Source organism: Equus quagga, chromosome 4, assembly GCF_021613505.1.
Source record: "Equus quagga isolate Etosha38 chromosome 4, UCLA_HA_Equagga_1.0, whole genome shotgun sequence".
NCBI classification, from domain to species: Eukaryota; Metazoa; Chordata; class Mammalia; order Perissodactyla; family Equidae; genus Equus; species Equus quagga.
In genome coordinates, this window is record NC_060270.1 from 100209188 (window position 1) to 100227147 (window position 17960).

At 41.5% G+C, this 17960-nt stretch overlaps 1 protein-coding gene across 17 annotated transcripts in view; it reads left to right on the top strand.

The window, feature by feature from the left end:
* Positions 1-17960, top strand: part of TANC1 (tetratricopeptide repeat, ankyrin repeat and coiled-coil containing 1) — a 228885-nt gene that overhangs the window by 141868 nt on the left and 69057 nt on the right. For 13 of the 17 annotated variants that reach the window (XM_046659728.1, XM_046659730.1, XM_046659740.1 and 10 more), the window contains 2 exons: positions 9130-9260; positions 10293-10479. The exons of 1 other annotated variant lie outside the window; for it this stretch is intronic. In XM_046659728.1, the coding sequence (XP_046515684.1) occupies positions 9130-9260; positions 10293-10479 (318 nt within the window). The remainder of the gene's footprint in view (positions 1-9129; positions 9261-10292; positions 10480-17960) is intronic. 3 more of the 17 variants (XM_046659729.1, XM_046659731.1, XM_046659743.1) reach the window with 2 other exon arrangements.

Genomic DNA, 17960 nt, shown 5'->3' on the forward strand with positions numbered 1-17960 from the left:
TTAAAAAGAGATTTGCAGGGGCTAGCCCGGTTGTGTAGTGGTTAGGTTTGAGATATGTGCTGTGCTTTGGCGGTTTGGGGTTCATGGGTCCAGATCCTGGGCGCAGACCTACACACTGCTCATCAGACCACGCTGTGGTGGCATCCCACATGCAAAGTAGAGGAAGTTGGCACAGATGTTAGCTGACGGCCAATCTTCCTTACAAACCAAAAAAGAGATTTGCAAAAATGAAAAACAATGCCGCCTTCTTAACTAACTCTTAAAATTGAAAATATAGTTATTTCTTATTAAAAATATTACTTGTTAACATAAGTTTTGTTAAAGTAAAATGAATTACATACATTTTAAAAATTCCTAGTTTTAAGATAAATATCAATAGGTATAAACCACAAAAGGCAAAGTTCTTTGGAGTCTCAATTTTTTTAAATTTTTTATTGAGGTAACTTGGTTTATGCATTTTAGAACTTCCAAGTGGCCATACGGTATTTCCACTTCTGTATAGCCTACGTCATGTTCATTACCTGGTCTAATTGCCATTCATCACTGTACACATGTGCTCTTTGACTTCTTGCCCTCCCCCTCCCTTCCCCTCTGGTAACCACCTATCTAATCTCTATGTCTATGTGTGTGTTTGTCGTTGTTGTTGCTTTATCTTCCACATGAGTGAAATCATACAGTGTTTGGCTTTTTCCATCTGACTAATTTGATTAGTGTGATACCCTTAAGGTCCATCCATGTTGTCACAAATGGCAACATTTCATCTTTTTCAGTGGATGAGTAGTATTCCACACATCTTTATTCATTCATTTGTTAATGGACCCTTAGGTTGTTTCCAAATCTTGGCTGTTGTAAATAATACTGCAGTGAACACGGGGGTGTATGTATCTTTTCAAATTAGTATTTTCATGTTCTTTGGATAAATACCCAGCAGTGGAATAGCTGGGTCATATGGTAGTTCTATTTTTAATTTTTTGAGGAATCTCCATACTGTTTTTCATAGTGGCTGCACCAGTTTACATTCCCACCAGTAATCTATGACGGTTTCCTTTTCTCCACATCTTCTCTAACACTTGTTATTTCTTGTCTTTTTAATAATAACCATTCTGACGGGTATAAGGTGATATCTGATTTGCATTTCCCTAATAATTAGTGATATTGAACACATCTTTTCATGTGCTTGTTGGGCATCTGTATATCTTCTTTGGAAAAATGTTCAGACCCTCTGCCCATTTGTTAATTGAATTGTTTGTTGTTGGGTTGTATGAGTTCTTTCTATGTTTTGGATATTAACCTTTTATTTGATATATGATTGAAAATATCTTCTCCCTTTTGGTAGATTGTTGTTTTGATTTATTGATGGTTTCTTTTGCCTTGCAGAAGTTTTTTAGTTTGATGTACTCCCATTTGTTTCTTTCTTTCTTTTATTTCCCTTGCCTGAGGAGACATGTTCAAAAAGATAGTGCTAAGACCAATGTCAATATTGCCTGTCTTTTCTTCTGGGAGTTTTATGGTTTTAATTCTTACATTGAGGTCTTTAATCCATTTTGAGTTAATTTTTGTGTGTGGTATAAGAATAGTGGTCTACTTTCATTCTTTTTTTTTTTTAAGATGTTATTTATTTTTTATTTTTCCGTCTTCTCCCCAAAGCCCCCCAGTACATAGTTGTATATTTTAGTTGTGGGTCCTTCTAGTTGTGGCATGTGGGACGCTGCCTCAGCGTGGCTTGATGAGTGGTGCTAGATCTGCACCCAGGATCCCAACTGGCAAAACTCTGAGCCACCGAAGTGGAGTGTGTGAACTTAACCACTCAGCCACGGGGCAAGCCCCTACTGTCATTCTTTTGCATGTGGCAGTCCAGTTTTCCCAGCACCATTTCTTGAAGATACTTTCTTTTCTTCATTGTTTTTTCTGTTCTTGATTCCTTTCTCAAAACTTAGCTGTCTATAAGTGTGTTGGTTTATTTCTGGGCTATCAGTTCTGTTCCATTGATCTGTATATCTGTCTTTCTGCCAGTACTGTGCCGTTTTGATTGTTACAGCTTTGTAGTATACTTTTAAATCAGGGAGTGTGATGCCTCCAGCTTTGTTCTTTTTTCTCAGGATTCCTTTGGCTATTCAGGGTCTTTTGTTGTTCCATATACATTATAGGGTTCTTTGTTCTAGTTCCGTGAAAAATGTCGTTGGGACTTTAATAGGGATTGCATTGAATCTGTAGATTGCTTTAGGTAGTAGAGACATTTTAACTGTCTTAATTCTTCCAATCCATGAGCATGGAATATCTTTCCATTTCTTTGTGTCATCTTTGCTTTCTTTCAACAGTGTTTTATAGTTTTCAGTATACAGGTCTTTCATCTTCTTGGTTAAATTTATTCCTAGGTATTTTATTCTTTTCGTTGCAATTATAAATGGGATTGTATTCTTGATTTCTCTGTTGTTATAGACATGCAACCGATTTTTGTATGTTAATTTTGTACCCTGCAACTTTGCTGTGTTTGTTTATTATTTCTAATACTTTTTTGGTGGATTCTTTAGAGTTTTCTGTATATAAAATCATGTCATCTGCAAATAGTGACAGTTTTACTTCTTGCTTTCCAATTTGGATCCCTTTTATTTCTTTTTTGTGCCTAATTGCTCTGGCTAGGATTTCCAATACTATATTGAATAAAAGTGGCAAAAGCAGGCATCCTTGTCTTGTTCCTGTTCTTAGAGGGATAACTTTCAATTTTTCACTGATGGGTGTGATGTTAGCTGTGGGTTTGTTGTATATGGCCTTTATTATGTTGAGGTACTTTCCTTCTATACCCATTTTATTCAGAGTTTTTGTCATAAATGGGTGCTGAATCTTGTCAAATGCTTTCTCTGCGTCTATTGAGATGATCATGTGATTGTTATTCTTCATTTTGTTGATGTGGTGTATCACATTGATTTGGGGTGTTGAACCTTCCTTGCATCCCTGGAATAAATCCCACTTGAGTGTGGTGTGTATGATCCTTCTAATGTATTATTGTATTTGATTCACTAATATTTTTGAGGATTTGTGCATCTATGTGCATCAGTGATATTGGTCTGTAATTTTCTTTTTTTTATTGTCCTTGTCTGGTTTTGGTATCAGCATAATGTTGGTCTTGTAAAATGAGTTAGGAAGCATCCTTTCCTCTTTAATTTTTTGGAAGAGTTTGAGGATGATAGATATTAAATCTTCTTTGAAGGTTTGGTAGAATTCACTGGGGAAGCTATCTGGTCCTGGACTTTATTTCTGTTGTATCCATTGTAATTTCTCTTTTCTGATTTTATTTATTTGAGCCTTCTTTTTTTCTTAGTGAATCTAGCTAAAAGTTTGTCAATTTTGTTTATCTTTTCAAAGAACCAGCTCTTAGTTTCATTGATCTTTTCTGTTGTCTTTTTAGTCTCTGTTTCATTGAATTCTGTTCTGATTTTTATTATTTCCTTCCTTCTACTGATTTGGGGCCTTGTTTGTTCTTCTTATTCTAGTTCCTTTAGGTGTAATGTTAGATTATTTATTTGAGATTTTTCCTGTTTCTTGTGGTGGGCCTGTATTACATAAACTTTCCTCTTAGTATCACTTTTGCTGTCTCCCATAGATTTTGGTATATTGTATTTTCATTTTCATTTGTCTCCAGGTAGTTTTTGATCTCCTTTGACTTCTTCATTGACCCAATAGCTGTTTGGTAGCATCTTGTTTAATCTCCACATATTTGTGACTTTTCCAGTTTTCTTTTTATAGTTATTTCTAATTTCATACTGTTGTGATCAGAAAAGATGCTTGATATTATGTCAGTCTTCTTAAATGTATTGAGACTTGTTTTGTGGCCTAGTAGGTGATCTCTCCTGGCGAATGTTCCATGTGCACTTGAAAAGATTGTGTATTCTGCAGTTTGGGGGTATAATGTTCTGTATATATCTATTAAATCCATCTGGTCTAGTGTGTCATTTAAGGACAAAATTTCCTTATTGATATTCTGTCTGGATGATCTGTCCTTTGATGTAAGCAGGGTATTAAAGTCCCTTACTGTTACTGTGTGACTGTCAATTTGTCCTTTTGTGTCTGCTAATATTTGCTGTATGTATTTAGGTGCTCCTATTCTGGGGGGCATAGATATTTACAAGTGTTACATCCTCTTGTTGAATTGTTCCCTTTATCATTATGTGATGCCCTTCTTTATCTCTTGTTATAGTTTTTCTTTTAAAGTCTATCTTGTCTGATGTAAGTATTGCTACCCCATCTTTCTTTTTGTTGCCATTTGCATGGAATATCTTTTTCCATCTATCAATAGATATAACACACATAAGCCAAAGCACTTTGCAGTCCTCATTTTTAAGAGTGAGATCTGATAACAAAAAGTTTGAGAACCACTGGCTTACAGGAAGGAAGAGAAGGAGAAAGTAAAAATAGATGAGAAAATTGACCCAGAGTCTAATAGTTATCTAGACTTGAGAGGATGAGGACTTAGAGATAAGTGGCAGTGTGACTGAAGAGGAAAAGGCTAATTCAGGAGACATTTTGAAAGAAAAAATAATATGATTTGGTGACAATTTCATTATGGGCGAATGAGATGAAAGCTTAAAGATAATTTGTATGATAAAATGTTTTCACATTACAGACTCGAAACCAACTATTGACAGAACCAGAGCACATTCATGGATAGATGCTCTTATATAAATATTATTTTTGGAGATCCAAGGAGGAATGAATGGTGATGGCTTAGGAGAAGGACCAGCCAGAAAGAAACAGGAAAATGCTTGTAAATAAAAGGCAAGGAAGGTAGGAGGTTAGTCAAGAAACAGGTTATGGGACAGGTAGAGGCAGAGGAAGAGGTTTAACATCAGTCAAGACCATATCACATTTTAACAGACCTGATTCAGAAGTACTGTCTTAGGGGCCAGCCCCGTGGCACAGTGGTTAAGTTCTCATGTTCTGCTTCTCAGCGGCGAGGGTTCGCCAGTTTGGATCCCGGGTGCGGACATTGCACCGCTTGGCAAAAGCCATGCTGTGGTAAGCGTCCCACATATAAAGTAGATGAAGATGGGCACAGATGTTAAGCTCAGGGCCAGGCTTCCTCAGCAAAAAAGAGGAGGACTGGCAGTAGTTAGCTCAGGGCTAATCTTCCTCAAAAAAAAAAAGTACTATCTTAGAAACTGATATTAAGTCAGTTATTCAAGGTCATGTGCTAATGAATGGGCAAACATTGTCAACAAAGCTCCCTGCTCTGTAGATTTTGAGGAGGATGAGAGTGGAAAAAAGGTTCCTCTAGATGGAATGATAGTTGTTAATCTCCAGGGACCTCCACGGTTCCAATAGAGTCTGGCTGTGAGAAATGACTAGATGGGAAATGAAAGCAGTAAGTGAGGGCCAAGTTGGAACAGTTTGATAATCAGAAAAAATAGGGAATTGATTGTCTTGAAGGAATAGTGAGTTCAGAAAAAGTTATTTAAGACAGAAAAATGGTAAACAGAAAACTATTTTTAGGTAAGAGAACTATAAGCACATGAATATAGATATGAATCCATGAAACCAGAAAATGAAATAATAGTGAGAAAGTGGGCTCTTGGTCTTAAAGTTGGTAGAAACAGTGACAAATTTTGATATAGCAACTTATTTAAAGATGTTTGGCTTATAAGGTGTTTCTCACACATTTTTGTTTTGAGCCTCACAACCTATAAGAAGGGGGTTATGGCCACTTCCCTAAAGAGGAAACTGAGGTTTAGAGAGGTTCATACTGTAAGGGGTCCAGAATAGCTTTAGTGTGGAGAAACATCCTTTCTTCCGAGACTGTAGGGAAGAGTAAAGGGATGATGATTAAGGACACAAGTACGTTTGAAGTTATGATGGCGGTAATTGGGGAGCTGGTCAGTTTATGGATGGCACTTGAGTGTTTGTGCCCCACATGTGTTCCAACGGTAAGAACAGCTAAAAAGAGACAGGCAAGAAGTGAACCAAGAAATTCTCTTTGCCTTTCTCCACCTGGTTATTCCACAATGGTGTGATATCAAGGATTCTTTGAAAACATGATTGGGAGGAATATCGTGCTCCACTTGCCTAGTGGATTCCCAGGGAGTGTGAGGCCAGTTATTCTCTCAACTCCAAATACAGCCATCCTAAATTCTTTAGAAATTTAACTCTGTGAGATGTAAAGTATTGCTAAGAGATGAGATCTTTCTCTCCAGGCCTCATCCTACTAGTATTGGGTAAGGTACACCCATTATTGATGAGTGATTTAATATTAACTATACAAAATAAAATAGACTCTTCCTTTAGAGTGTCCCATTGGATTTTGGTTTGGGGGTCATTTTGGAGTAAGAATTAGCTCAAAGAAAATCCTGTCTGTTCGAATCTGAGTATTTAAAGATTGGCTATGGAAGTGGCACTGCATTTCCATTTTACAGTTGAGTGTATAGTTTGAGTTCCCAGGCAACTCATCTCTCCCAGCGTGACACTGTTACACTTCACCCAGGGGTCCTTCTGCCAGCGTGAAGAGTTCAGTGAGAGAAGGCTCTGTGCATTAGGGGAGGAAAGATGCAGCGGGCTTGACATGGATTAAGAAATTCAGACTCGAGGGTCTTCTGAGGGGAAGGTCACATTTTAGAAGAGAGAATAACAAGAAAACACAGAAGGGTTTGAAAGAAATAAAATTGCAGTGACTTAATGGGTGCAAAAACTGAAATAAAGAAGGTCTGTTCATTCATCCTGAACCCAGGTAGGGTTTTGGAACTTTGGTAGCAGCAAAGTCCAAGCCGAACCATTAAGAGAACAAGTTAATCATGAATTTGGATGTCTCTTGTCGATTCAGACATTAAACCTGGAATTGCCACTGCTCCCTGTCTTGTCTGAAGGGGGAGTTTTGGATGACTAATTATCTTTGGATATATATTTTTTAGTGAAAACCTTGACAGTCTGGGCTGTCTGACTGCAGACGCAGTGCTGAGGCTGCAGTGACTCTGCTGGGGGCATCCTCCCCACCCTGGACCTCCACAGCATGCAGGGTCTCGAAGCAAGCCCCAAGTGAGCCATAGACTGTGGCCTTGTTTGTCGTCAGGGTAAATTTTGTGGCAGCCAAGCCTGTGCAGCTGCTCTCTCTGCCTCCACAGCAGCTGCCAACTGGGCGTCGTTTCTGGCTCTTTCCCGGAGTTTCAGGTTGAACCAGAAGCTAGACGTTCTGGGGCACAGTCACAATTGGGTAGCAGTTTAGAGATTGTTTCGAAAGGAAAGGGGGGCGTGGCATAGAAAAACTGCTGAGTTCTGCCCCCCACCCACTTCTTCCCCTCTCCATCTGCATCCTGTTCTCTTTCTCTGGTTCAGCTGCCACCTGAGATAAAGGAACTGCCCTGCCTCAGCCTTGGGGAGAGGGAGGATGGGACGGATCCTGCTCTGAAGCAGTTCAGCCCTTGGGTGTGCCTGGGTTGTGTTGCTTTGGTTTGGCTCCTGCCTTCTTTTCCCGAATGCCCTTGTACCTTGAGAGTCAAACTGTGGTTGGAGATCTGTGGTGGGAAGGGACCTTCTGTAGAGTGGCCTGGAGAGTGTGGTTGACCTGCCACTGGGTGGCTCTCCTACCCCTGTTGGCCTGGGGCCATTGCCCCTTCATGTTATGAGTTTCATTCAAGTGATCCAGAAACATCAGGGTTCTCTTAACCCAGAACAATCAAGCCATCCTTATTTTACCCCTTCAGTTTTCTAGAGTAACTAAATAACATCCAAGCTGGCAAACAGCTCCTCTTCTCACCCCAAACACTGGGAGCTCTTGAGAGCAAGCAAGAGGTGGAGTGCTCTTCCTTCCTTGAAGATACAGTTGGCCTAGTTTCCTTTGTAGCTGCCATCCTGGGAACATGACTTAGTAAAACTGATATGTGAATACAGATGGTCTTCTCAGCTCTGCTTATTTTGATTTTTGTGGTTCTTTACAAAAGGCAAAGTTGGCATTGAACTTCGGTGGTAATACCATAGCTCTAAGGTACCACATTGCAATTTTGTTCTTTCCTCATTTTATTTTTCTAAGACCTGAAGATTTCCACATCTAGGGAAAATTGGTTGATGAATGTATGAGTCTAGGTACTTAGTCAATTAACAAAAAAGGAACAAACCATTAAGATGAGTGACGATATTAGAGATTGCATATTGTTCTTAAGTTTTAACTTCTGTAAGCAGTTTGCTTTATAAGTTATTTCATTCCCTGATGGATGCTGATTTACAAATGTAAGAGAGGTGTTAGAATGACAAGAATGCCATTTTGTCAACCATAATTAAGTTCCCTTAGGCTTTCCGATGCAAGGTTAACTTACAACTCAATATTTAAATCAAATTCAACAATAAAATCTCTTAAGTGTGAAAAGCAAGATAGCCAGCCTTAGGGAGACCAGAGAAAGGAAAGACTTCCCAGCATGCCCTGTGACCTTCAGGTAAAACCGGCTTCTAGCATTACTTTGGAGTGTGCTTAGAACTCAGCCTGATTTTTCTACACCTCCGCTTAGGGAGCAGAGTGTATTACTGGGACCTGTGTCTTGGGACACATTTCACTGGGATTTAAAATCTTGGTTCTAATGTGCATTCCTGATGATTGATCCTTGAGTTGGAATCCTGGTTTTGACTTGCAAGGCTGTGCGAAATGCAGAGCAAGTTTCCACTGAAGTAGTCCTGCGCCTGCCTGCCTTTAATGAGAGCTTGGATTTCGGCTTTACCCTGATATCTAAGTAGCTGGGTCTCTGCCAGCTTGCTGCTTGGGTTTTACGTTATTTCAGCCTCCTGTGGGCATTGGCCACACTGTCTTTTAAAGAGTAAGATGAAGAGTAGACCTTTTTCTATCTTTGGTGTCTGAAGTCCCCGTTTTTCACATGACATGGAAGTAGGAATTGCTATCAGATAATAACACTGTGTTCCTCTGATTCAGGTCAAATATTTTACCCTTTGCTCTTGGAGTTGCTCTTCTCCTGTTTTCTTAACCTGTCACGGCCTCCTAATTAGAATGTATTGCTAGAGGACAGGCAGCATTGTCAAACTTTGTGCATTTTATAAAAATACACAAAAGCACCAGACAAGCAGCTGTAGTGCCAACTCCTCCAGATGCAATACTGAAATTCCCCAGAGGGGCATCTTCATTGTTTTCTTTCTTTGTTCCAGAAGCAAAGACCGATAATGAACCGAGCTGTTCACCGGCAGCTCAAGAACTGTTGACAAGGCTGGGATTTTTACTGGGAGAAGGGATCCCAAGTGCCACACACATAACCATTGAAGAAAAAAATGAAACCATGGTAATGCCCGGGGAAGACACTGCATTTCATATCTGTTCAGAGAATGAATGGAGGGGTAATGCTCTTCCCGCCTCCTTGAGTCAGGGAGTCATTCAGGCAGAGGAGTCTAGGCTGTTGTGTATTGAAATTTATTTCAACAGTTTGTTGGCAGGTTTTTGCAGCGGGGAGGTGGGGAGAAGCAGAAGAGGGCAGAACTTAAGAAAATGTCCACATTAACCTTGTAGTCACCACCCAGAGAAGCGTGGCTAAATGAGTTAACGTGGCTGAAAGAATTCCTTAGTAATGATACTACTTTTATCTTTATGGGACCATTCTTCTCATCTGGCTGCTTTGGTATGTGCTTTCCTGAGCTTTTTTAGCCGTGGAGATTTTGGAGGGTCACTGGGGTGAGGAAGAGATTTATAGGAGAAGAGGCAGAGACAAAATAAGATGAGATCAAATGGTTCATCTCCCGGAGAGCACTCCCCATCCTAGGGAGCAGCAGCCCGCCACTTCCAAGGGGTGTGCGTTTGAATAGCAATGAGGGGCCGCAGCTTCTGCCCCTGTGAGGGGTCTCTGAGAGGGTGTCATGCCTTGAGATTGCAATGGCCACGTCTGCTTCCCCTGATCGCAGAGCCCATAAATCTTCAGGAACTGAATCAGGTTGCAGCACTTGTGAAACATTACAAAAACAGAGTCCCCAGATTTCCCGTGCAGAGGTCAAAGAACCCATTTGTCTTCTGCAGACTTTAAATGAAAGGAAGTCTGCCTGTTTGCTATTTCTGTTTTACAAATATGCATTCCCACTAAATTATTTCTAAGACTGCCTTTTTCATAAAAAAAAAAAAAAGAACATCATAAGGGAGGGGAGCAGAACAAGGTTATTTCTCTTTTAAAATTTGGAAGACCATGTGTATCTTAAGCTCCCTAGATTTTAAAACCTGTTTTCCATTTTCATGTTTGTAGTTTTATTGTTTTAGCATCAAAAACAAAAGAATGTGTAGAAGCGTCCTGGGTAAGCCGTGCTAACTCCTCCTTCCGTTCGTCTTGCAGTGCACAGCTCTGAGCCAAGGCGTCAGTCCTTGCTCCACACTAACAAGCAGCACCGCATCTCCCAGCACCGATAGCCCCTGCTCAACCTTGAATAGCTGTGTCAGCAAGACGGCAGCCAGCAAAAGTCCCTGTGAGACCATTAGCAGCCCTAGTTCCACACTGGAAAGCAAGGACAGTGGAATTATAGGTAAGAAGCACACTGCTCGGTAATGTAATGGCTCCATGCACGTCAGCCAGAGCATTCACCAGGCACTTCTTAAAGAGGGTTTTAGCGTGGTCTGTGAAGGTCGGTCGGCCAGGGCCCGCCCTGTTCTTTGCAGACAGCACTGGCTCCATGTACAGCCGAGAGAACGAAGCATCCATTTTTACATTCCTGGGTGTTCATTTTATAACACTGGGCTCCTTTGGTAAAAAAAATTTTCCAGATCAGATCTGGCCTGTGTAGTTAGAAAAAAATCTTCCCTCCTCGCCAATTAATTCCGTTTGTTGGGGATCGGGTCCCACTAGGACACACAGGAGGGCAGTGAAATCCCTACGTGTGTAGAGAAATCTTCCCAGCTCAATCTCAAGGTCACTTATTTCCCCTCAGGAGTTTGTTCTTCATTTTCTTATAATGGGATCCGACCGATGTTTTCAAGTCAGAATTTTCCACTGTTGCCCACACACACCCACACAGTAGGTGTGGTTGTCCTGAATTGAGTGTCAGGAGACACGCATTCCAGTCCAGACACTTAGGCTGCTTAGCTAGGTGACTTGAGTGACATTTAATTGAGTTCTTTGCGCACTTTTTTCCTTCTCTGTAAAATTAAGGATCTGATTAGTTCAGTAGTTTCTAGTCCCAGGTGCACATTAGACTCATCCATGGAATGTAAGAGCCTTTATTTTCACATCGCAGACAGACTGCATCTACGTTTCTGCAGGTGGGCCTGGGTGTCTGTGTCTCAGGGCTCCAGCTTAGTGCCTTTCAGGTCACAGATGTGGGGGACCCCTGGATAGATTGTTGAGGTCCTCCTCTGCTCTCACTTTGTCCTGCTGTTTAACATCGGCGCTCCACTGAACAATTCAACTCCTTCCCTTTTGCTCAGTTATGCACAGGTCTTTGGGAGAGATTTTACGTTTTATTGTGGACAGAACCCAACTCAATTCCACATCAATATGTAATCAAATGGAATGACATTTGAGCTTCTTTTTTTTCTTCAGTCACCTGCAATTTCTTTCAAGTGTAATTTGAAAAACCAAGTTGCGGGTTCATCCGGTTTGTATCTTGGAGATTGGCCCAGAAGATCTTGGAGATTCCTGGGACTGGGTTGTGGGCTCCCTGGTGTAGACCTCACCCGAGCTTTGTGAAGGGCCCCTCAGCATAAGGAAGCCACCCTCTTTTCTCAGTTTTCACTTGGATCAGGATCTTCAGTGGGTTTTTGTTTCCTTCAATTTTGTCTTATTGAAATACGATTCACATACCATAATATTCACCCATTTAAACCATTGAATGGTTTTTGGTGTATTCAGAGTTGTGTGACCATCACCACCATCTGATTTCAGAACGTTTCATCACCCCAAAACTAACCCTCTAGCCACTGGAAGTCACACTCCATTTCCCCCCTCACCTCTGGCCCTCGTCAACTGATAATCTACTTTCTGTCTCTATAGATTAGCTTATTCTGGACATTTCATAGAAATGGTGGGTTGAGATTCTTGTAGCAAATTTAACTTTTTTTCACTCAGCTTCAAGCCCTTCCTCTGAACTTATTCATCTAATTCTCCGTTCTTGTCTCTCTCTGCTTCCCCACCTGCTATTTAGTCTAATCCAACTAATTTTTCCCTGTGTTGCTTCTTTTCTCATGCCCTGTCTCTCTCTGAGCTGTCCACCATTGATAGATCTCTGAGTATTAATTCTGTGATAGCCAGACGACTTTCTCTACAGCATTCTTAGCTCTTCTGAAGTTTCCTCTCCTCCATAGAGTTCATCTCCCTTCGAGTTTTTTTTTTTTTTTTTTTGATAGTCTCTTTCTTTTCATTGTATGTTCTGGCATTGGCATTACATGCCTCTGATTATAACCAAGCCAGTTTTTTGTTTTGATAGCTAGAAACGTTTTTAGTAACAGAAAGCTACCCTCATTCATTCATTCATTTATTCATCTCTGTCTCTTTTTTGAGATACAGTGCTGCAATTTAAAAAGTGTTCTAAAGAGAGGAAGGAAAAGTTGCTGGTTTGGTTTTCTGTATTGTCAATGAAAGACTGAGCCACAGGAATATTTGAGACTCTTAATTAGTACTTATTTAATACAGCCCCACCCAATCCTGGACTGGCTAGTCCCCCTATTGTATGCTTTCCGTAGCATCTCAACATTTTTCCTTCAGTTTACTTACTCTTATTATTTAATTTTGTCTCCATATGGATAGGGGGTCTCATCTCAATTATTCTGGCTATCTACTGGGCTCCTAGCATGATGTTGAGAATGAGAAATTAAGGAATTGTTACTACTGTTAAGTTGCATTGAAGAAGGGACTGTCTAGTTGGTTTGTAAAGAAGCTATGCAGGATTCCCGTTCCAAATTGGCGTTGTCAAATCTTTTAAGGTCATCTGTATTTTAAGCTGTGTCTTGTCGTTAAAGTTAAATGACACATTTCACGTCCTTCATTCCTTGGCTCAAGTCAACATGTTCCCTTAACTTGGCTGAACATGAAAAATGGTGACAATGGAGATGAAAGCAGGAGGAATTAGGAAGTGGTAAGTCCCTCTTTTACAGAGGATCCCCAGCTTCTGGAGATCGTGCTTCATGCTGCTTTAGCTGGTCTCCTGCAGGAAGCAAGGACTGTAAGTGGGTGAGAGGCAAACACTGTGCCGGTGACAGCGTTCCTCTGTTCTCTCTCCTTCCGTGACCTGCAGAATTAGAACCTGTTGCCAGGGTACACACTGGAGGTGTGGTAGGGAGGAGAAGGGAAAAAAGCCAGCGTTTCCTTTGTAGGCTGACTCTAGCCGCAGTTCTTTGAAGAGGCACGAGTGGTGGGGCCAGAGGAGGGAGAGAACTTCCTCCCGAATCAGGACAGGGTATGCAGGTGCCAGTGCCTCTTCAGGAAACAGGTTTCTGTGACTCAGTTGTGGTTCTCTGATCGCTGGGGGTGGGGTGTGTGTTTTTTCTACCAGAAGAACATGCCTGTTTTTGTAAGGTGTAGCCTGGGAATGGCAGCCTTTGGGCATCTTAAATGTTTGACAGAGCAGAACATTCAAGAACACAGCAAACCTACTGGGCAGAGATGAAGGTGAGATACCTTGGCTTCCTGCTTTGGAAAGCCTGGCATCTTGCTTGTAAAACAGGCTGGTTAGGATCCATGTTCCAAATTACATAGGGCCTGGGGAAGGGAGGAAGAGGCTTTCCATTTAATTTTCCATTTTAAGTTATTTAAGATTTGTCAACACACACAGCCCGGGTTGGAGTGGCAAAGGTTTTGGGGGTGGGCGGGTATAAAGTGCACACAGCTGCTGTGCCATTACAAGCTCTGGGTAGCTATAGGTGCCCCTACAGGCCTCAGACCAGAGTTCCATGTACAGTATTAGCACAGTTTATTTAGGGCAGTTAGGGGACATTTCCAACAGTACTAACCCATCCCTCAAAATTCCTGGGCCTCCCCTTACTATTGAAGCTGATTTCTGTCATGCCAATTATATTTCATCTGAATATTTTTGCCCACCAGATGCTTGCAAGGAAACTTATGTTCCCACACGCCCAGACAGCCTTCTCAGGGCTGCCCCGGGGTGCCTGCGTTCTGTTCCTACTGGTTTTGAATATTGCTGGTGAAGAGAATTTTCATTTTAGAAACTGCTTAGTAGGAGACAGGGCAGGCTAACGACCATTGGAAGAATTTATTGGACCCCTTCTAGTGTTTCTCTGTGAAGGCCAGGGCTTAGCGGGACCCTCCCCATCCCCTGTTGCAACTTTATTCTGTCGTACAGAGGGGAGGCCCACTTCATCCTATTTTAGGAGGTCCGGGTTCTTCCTACATGAGTGTCTTTGGAGGTGTAATAATTCTGTCATGTAGAAATACTATCTAAGCTGGATGGGATTAATTAAATTCCCCATGAGTATCTTTTCTTTTTAAGTAAAATTCCTTACCCTTTATGTATTAAAATCAGTGGCATTCCCTAGTAGTTAGTGTCTGCTTTTTCAAATTTGCAATGTGAAGACCTGCTCAACGTGAAACCCAGCTGTACCCAATCACCATAAAGTAGCTTTTTAATTATTTGCTTTGAAAAGGAAAACTTCATAAAGAAGTAGCTTTTCAAGGTGTTTTCTCCATGTTTCTTAGTGACACTCCTTTGAATATGACTTGCTTCCAACTGTTTCAAATGAAAATTGTAAACTCTTATTAATCCCAGGTTAGAAAAAAATTGCATATGTATATTCATTGGAATGTGTGTAAAGACCGGTCTGATTTTTTAAATAATAAAAGCATCACCGAAAGTAGTAGATTTTTTTTTTTTTAAATTTTAATTTTTTCCTTTTTCTCCCCAAAGCCCCCCAGTACATAGTTGTGTATTCTTCGTTGTGGGTTCTTCTAGTTGTGGCATGTGGGACGCTGCCTCAGCGTGGTCTGATGAGCAGTGCCATGTCCGCACCCAGGACTCGAACCAACGAAACACTGGGCCGCCTGCAGCGGAGCGCGCGAACTTAACCACTCGGCCACGGGGCCAGCCCCCGAAAGTAGTAGATTTTAAAGCACTTTTTGGTCTAAACGTATTATTTGATTTTTGTTGATATCATATCATGATCAATACTTTTTCTTATGTGTGTGTATTTCATGAAAATGGGCTATTTCTCTATTTAGGAAGAAAGAGGATATAGATTGGAAGAGGAGAAACAAACAAAACCCAGCTTCCTATCAAGAGTAACAAAATAATAAATTCTTCCTATCTGTTATTGATAGATTTGCCCAGGAGAAGGCCTTACAGGTATCAATTAGAAAAGTTCTGGCTGAGAGAGAGGCCGTTTAAAATCAGTCGTCCCTTCCACTCCCTTCCTCTACTCTCTGCTTGTACCTGTTGACACTTACAATCTCCAAATGACTTTCATAGTGTCCTGAATCTGTTTCTCTTTGAGGGGTGGTATTAGGACAGCGCTGTGAAGGGAGAGGAGGGGATTCTCAGTGGACTGGCTGCATCTCCCCCTCTTGGTGTGTCTCCCACACAGAGTAGGTGTGTCATTTACCTGCCTGCCTCCCCAACACCGGAACCACCACATTCCACTAGGTAGCTTTCAGGATGATTAAGTGCTGAGAATTTTTTGAAAAGGATAAAGAACTTAGACTCTTCCTGCTGCCCTTCCCCTTTCTTTGGTTGCGGGGGTGTGTGGGGGGGCTGCATTTGCTCGCTACTCCTCCCTGTGAAGCTGGGAGGCAGGGGTAATTTAGTTCCTTCACAGAAACACTTCTGCAAAACTGGCTTGCAGTAAAACACAGGACACTTGATTCATATCCTGCTGGTGCTTGCTGGAGTTTGGCAATATTTATTTTTCTGCCCCGTTGCTTAGGACATAAAAGTCGGCCCATGATAACTTTTTTTTTCATCTTCCCATGTCTCTCTTCTATGCCCTTCTAGGCTCGTAAAATGAAAGCGATTGCAGAGGTAGCTTTAGACCTTTAATTTCCTGGACTTTGTGTCCCAAGAGAGATGATCAGCTGCAGAGAGAGGCATACAAAGAGGAATTAATTGTACTTTATTTTCATTTGTAACTTGTTGTAAATCCTGCCCTTTTGATTTTATGCTAATGCTACCTTGTTGCCACCTGTATTGCCCTGCTTGCTACTAAATTGAAATGCTTTGAAATTGATTTGGTAATAACTATTTAGAGTGTTTCAGATCTGTGTTAATATTCATTTTGCTACATTGCCTGCAATTTAAAAAATCATCCTTAATTATAGAAGCTTTTTTTAATCTCTTGGGTGAAGGAGGAAAATTTGCCATTACATATATAATTTGGTAATGTGTGTAATGTGGGGAAGAAATGCTTGGTGATGATTCGAGTCAGCAAAGCACCTGCTGTACTTTTTATTCAGACTATGATTGGATTCTTCTGGCTGTTCTGTTGGTGTAGCAAGCATTTATTGGCACCTACTGTGTACTAAGAGCAATTTTGTTTAGTACTGAGACAATAAAGGTAAGGCACAGTATCTGTTTCAAAACTTGTGTAACTGTGGAACCAAAGAATGGTCTTGGAGACCTGGGCAAGTTGTCAGTTGCTGAAAAAGGTTTAAAACATGGCAATGATTGACACCTCTGATGGAAGATGTATGCTGTAGAGGTGCATAATAATACCAACCACTAATAGTGCTTTATGTTCTTTTCCAGAAGAGTCCAGAACTCTGTAGAGTCACTGGACTATGTTAGAAGCTCCGGTGTATAGGGTATAAACAATAATATATATATGTATGCATCTAGTATACAGGTTATGCGAAGCTTTACCACAACACTGTGCCATGTGCTATCGCTAGAAAACTTCATGTTGTTTAAGTTCATAGGCTTTTCTCTGGAGACTGTTACCTGCTATGTCAGACTGAGTTTGGGCAGTGTGGCTGAGCAAGGTGGGTCTGTCCTCCTCTCTCCCACCACCCTACCCCAGCTGACTTTTTCAGGTGTTTTCACAGTCAAAGGGCCTGATGAATGCTCCTGTGAATGCATGGCTCAGGTCCCTGGCCTCGCTGCATGTCATAGCAGAGCACAGATTGCACAATGTGGTGAGCACTGAGCTGGAGATTTGGTACAGAGATCTGGCTGTTACAAGCCAAAGCACAGGGCTCCCGTGCAAGGCAAGAAGGGGGGCAGGGCCCTGTAGCACATTACACAGGGCTGCCCAGAAGAGCCAGGCTGTTGTCCATGGAAAGCTGAAGAAGGAGAGGCCAGAATGTCCCTGGAACCAAAGGTACCTCAGGCTGGCTTCCGTGTGGCATTCCAGGCGAGGGTGAGTTAGCTTGAGTGCCTTCTCCGTAGCCCTCTCCTTGCTCGGCTGAGGGAGGTGGAAGCAGTCACTCCAGGGGAGCTGCAGACTCTGTTCCCTGTGTGGTTGGTTAGTTTGCAAGCAGGGTGGAGGGAGCAGTGCAGCCTGGCATTTCTGCTCAGAAGGTTTCATGCGGGCTGGTTTCCTCCATGCCATCTTTCCTTTTGTCACTTGGGAACATCCGAAAAATAGCATGGCAGCCTGAACTGTGTGACATGTGAAGAGTGAGTGCAAAGGAGAGGAGCGGAACCTTCTGTCAGGTCAAGAGGCCCAGGGTATTGGGCATGTCACTTCCTTGACTTGTCTCTTTGATCTTTTCTCAATCTCATTTTAGACTTTCTTTGCGTTCTCTTTTGAAAGTCGTTAGTGATCTTTATTCAGTCAGGTCGGAGGAGGCTATCTGCAGTAGTTGGATTTCCCTTTTTTATTCAGTTCCTCCTTTCTCCCACTTTTATAAGTAACCATTATATTTCTTTCTTGTTTGATCTACAATTCATTGGTCCAGTGTTTTAACTTTTAAACTCTTCATGTCAACCGTTAAACTGAATACAGAAGGTAAAAAATGTTTGGTTTTTTAGCTACTTTATTTTTCTTCAGTTGTGTGTGGGGGGAACATCCTTGAGTACTCATGACACATGAGGCACTTTACATATGCCCTTGTGTCTGATTTCCGCCA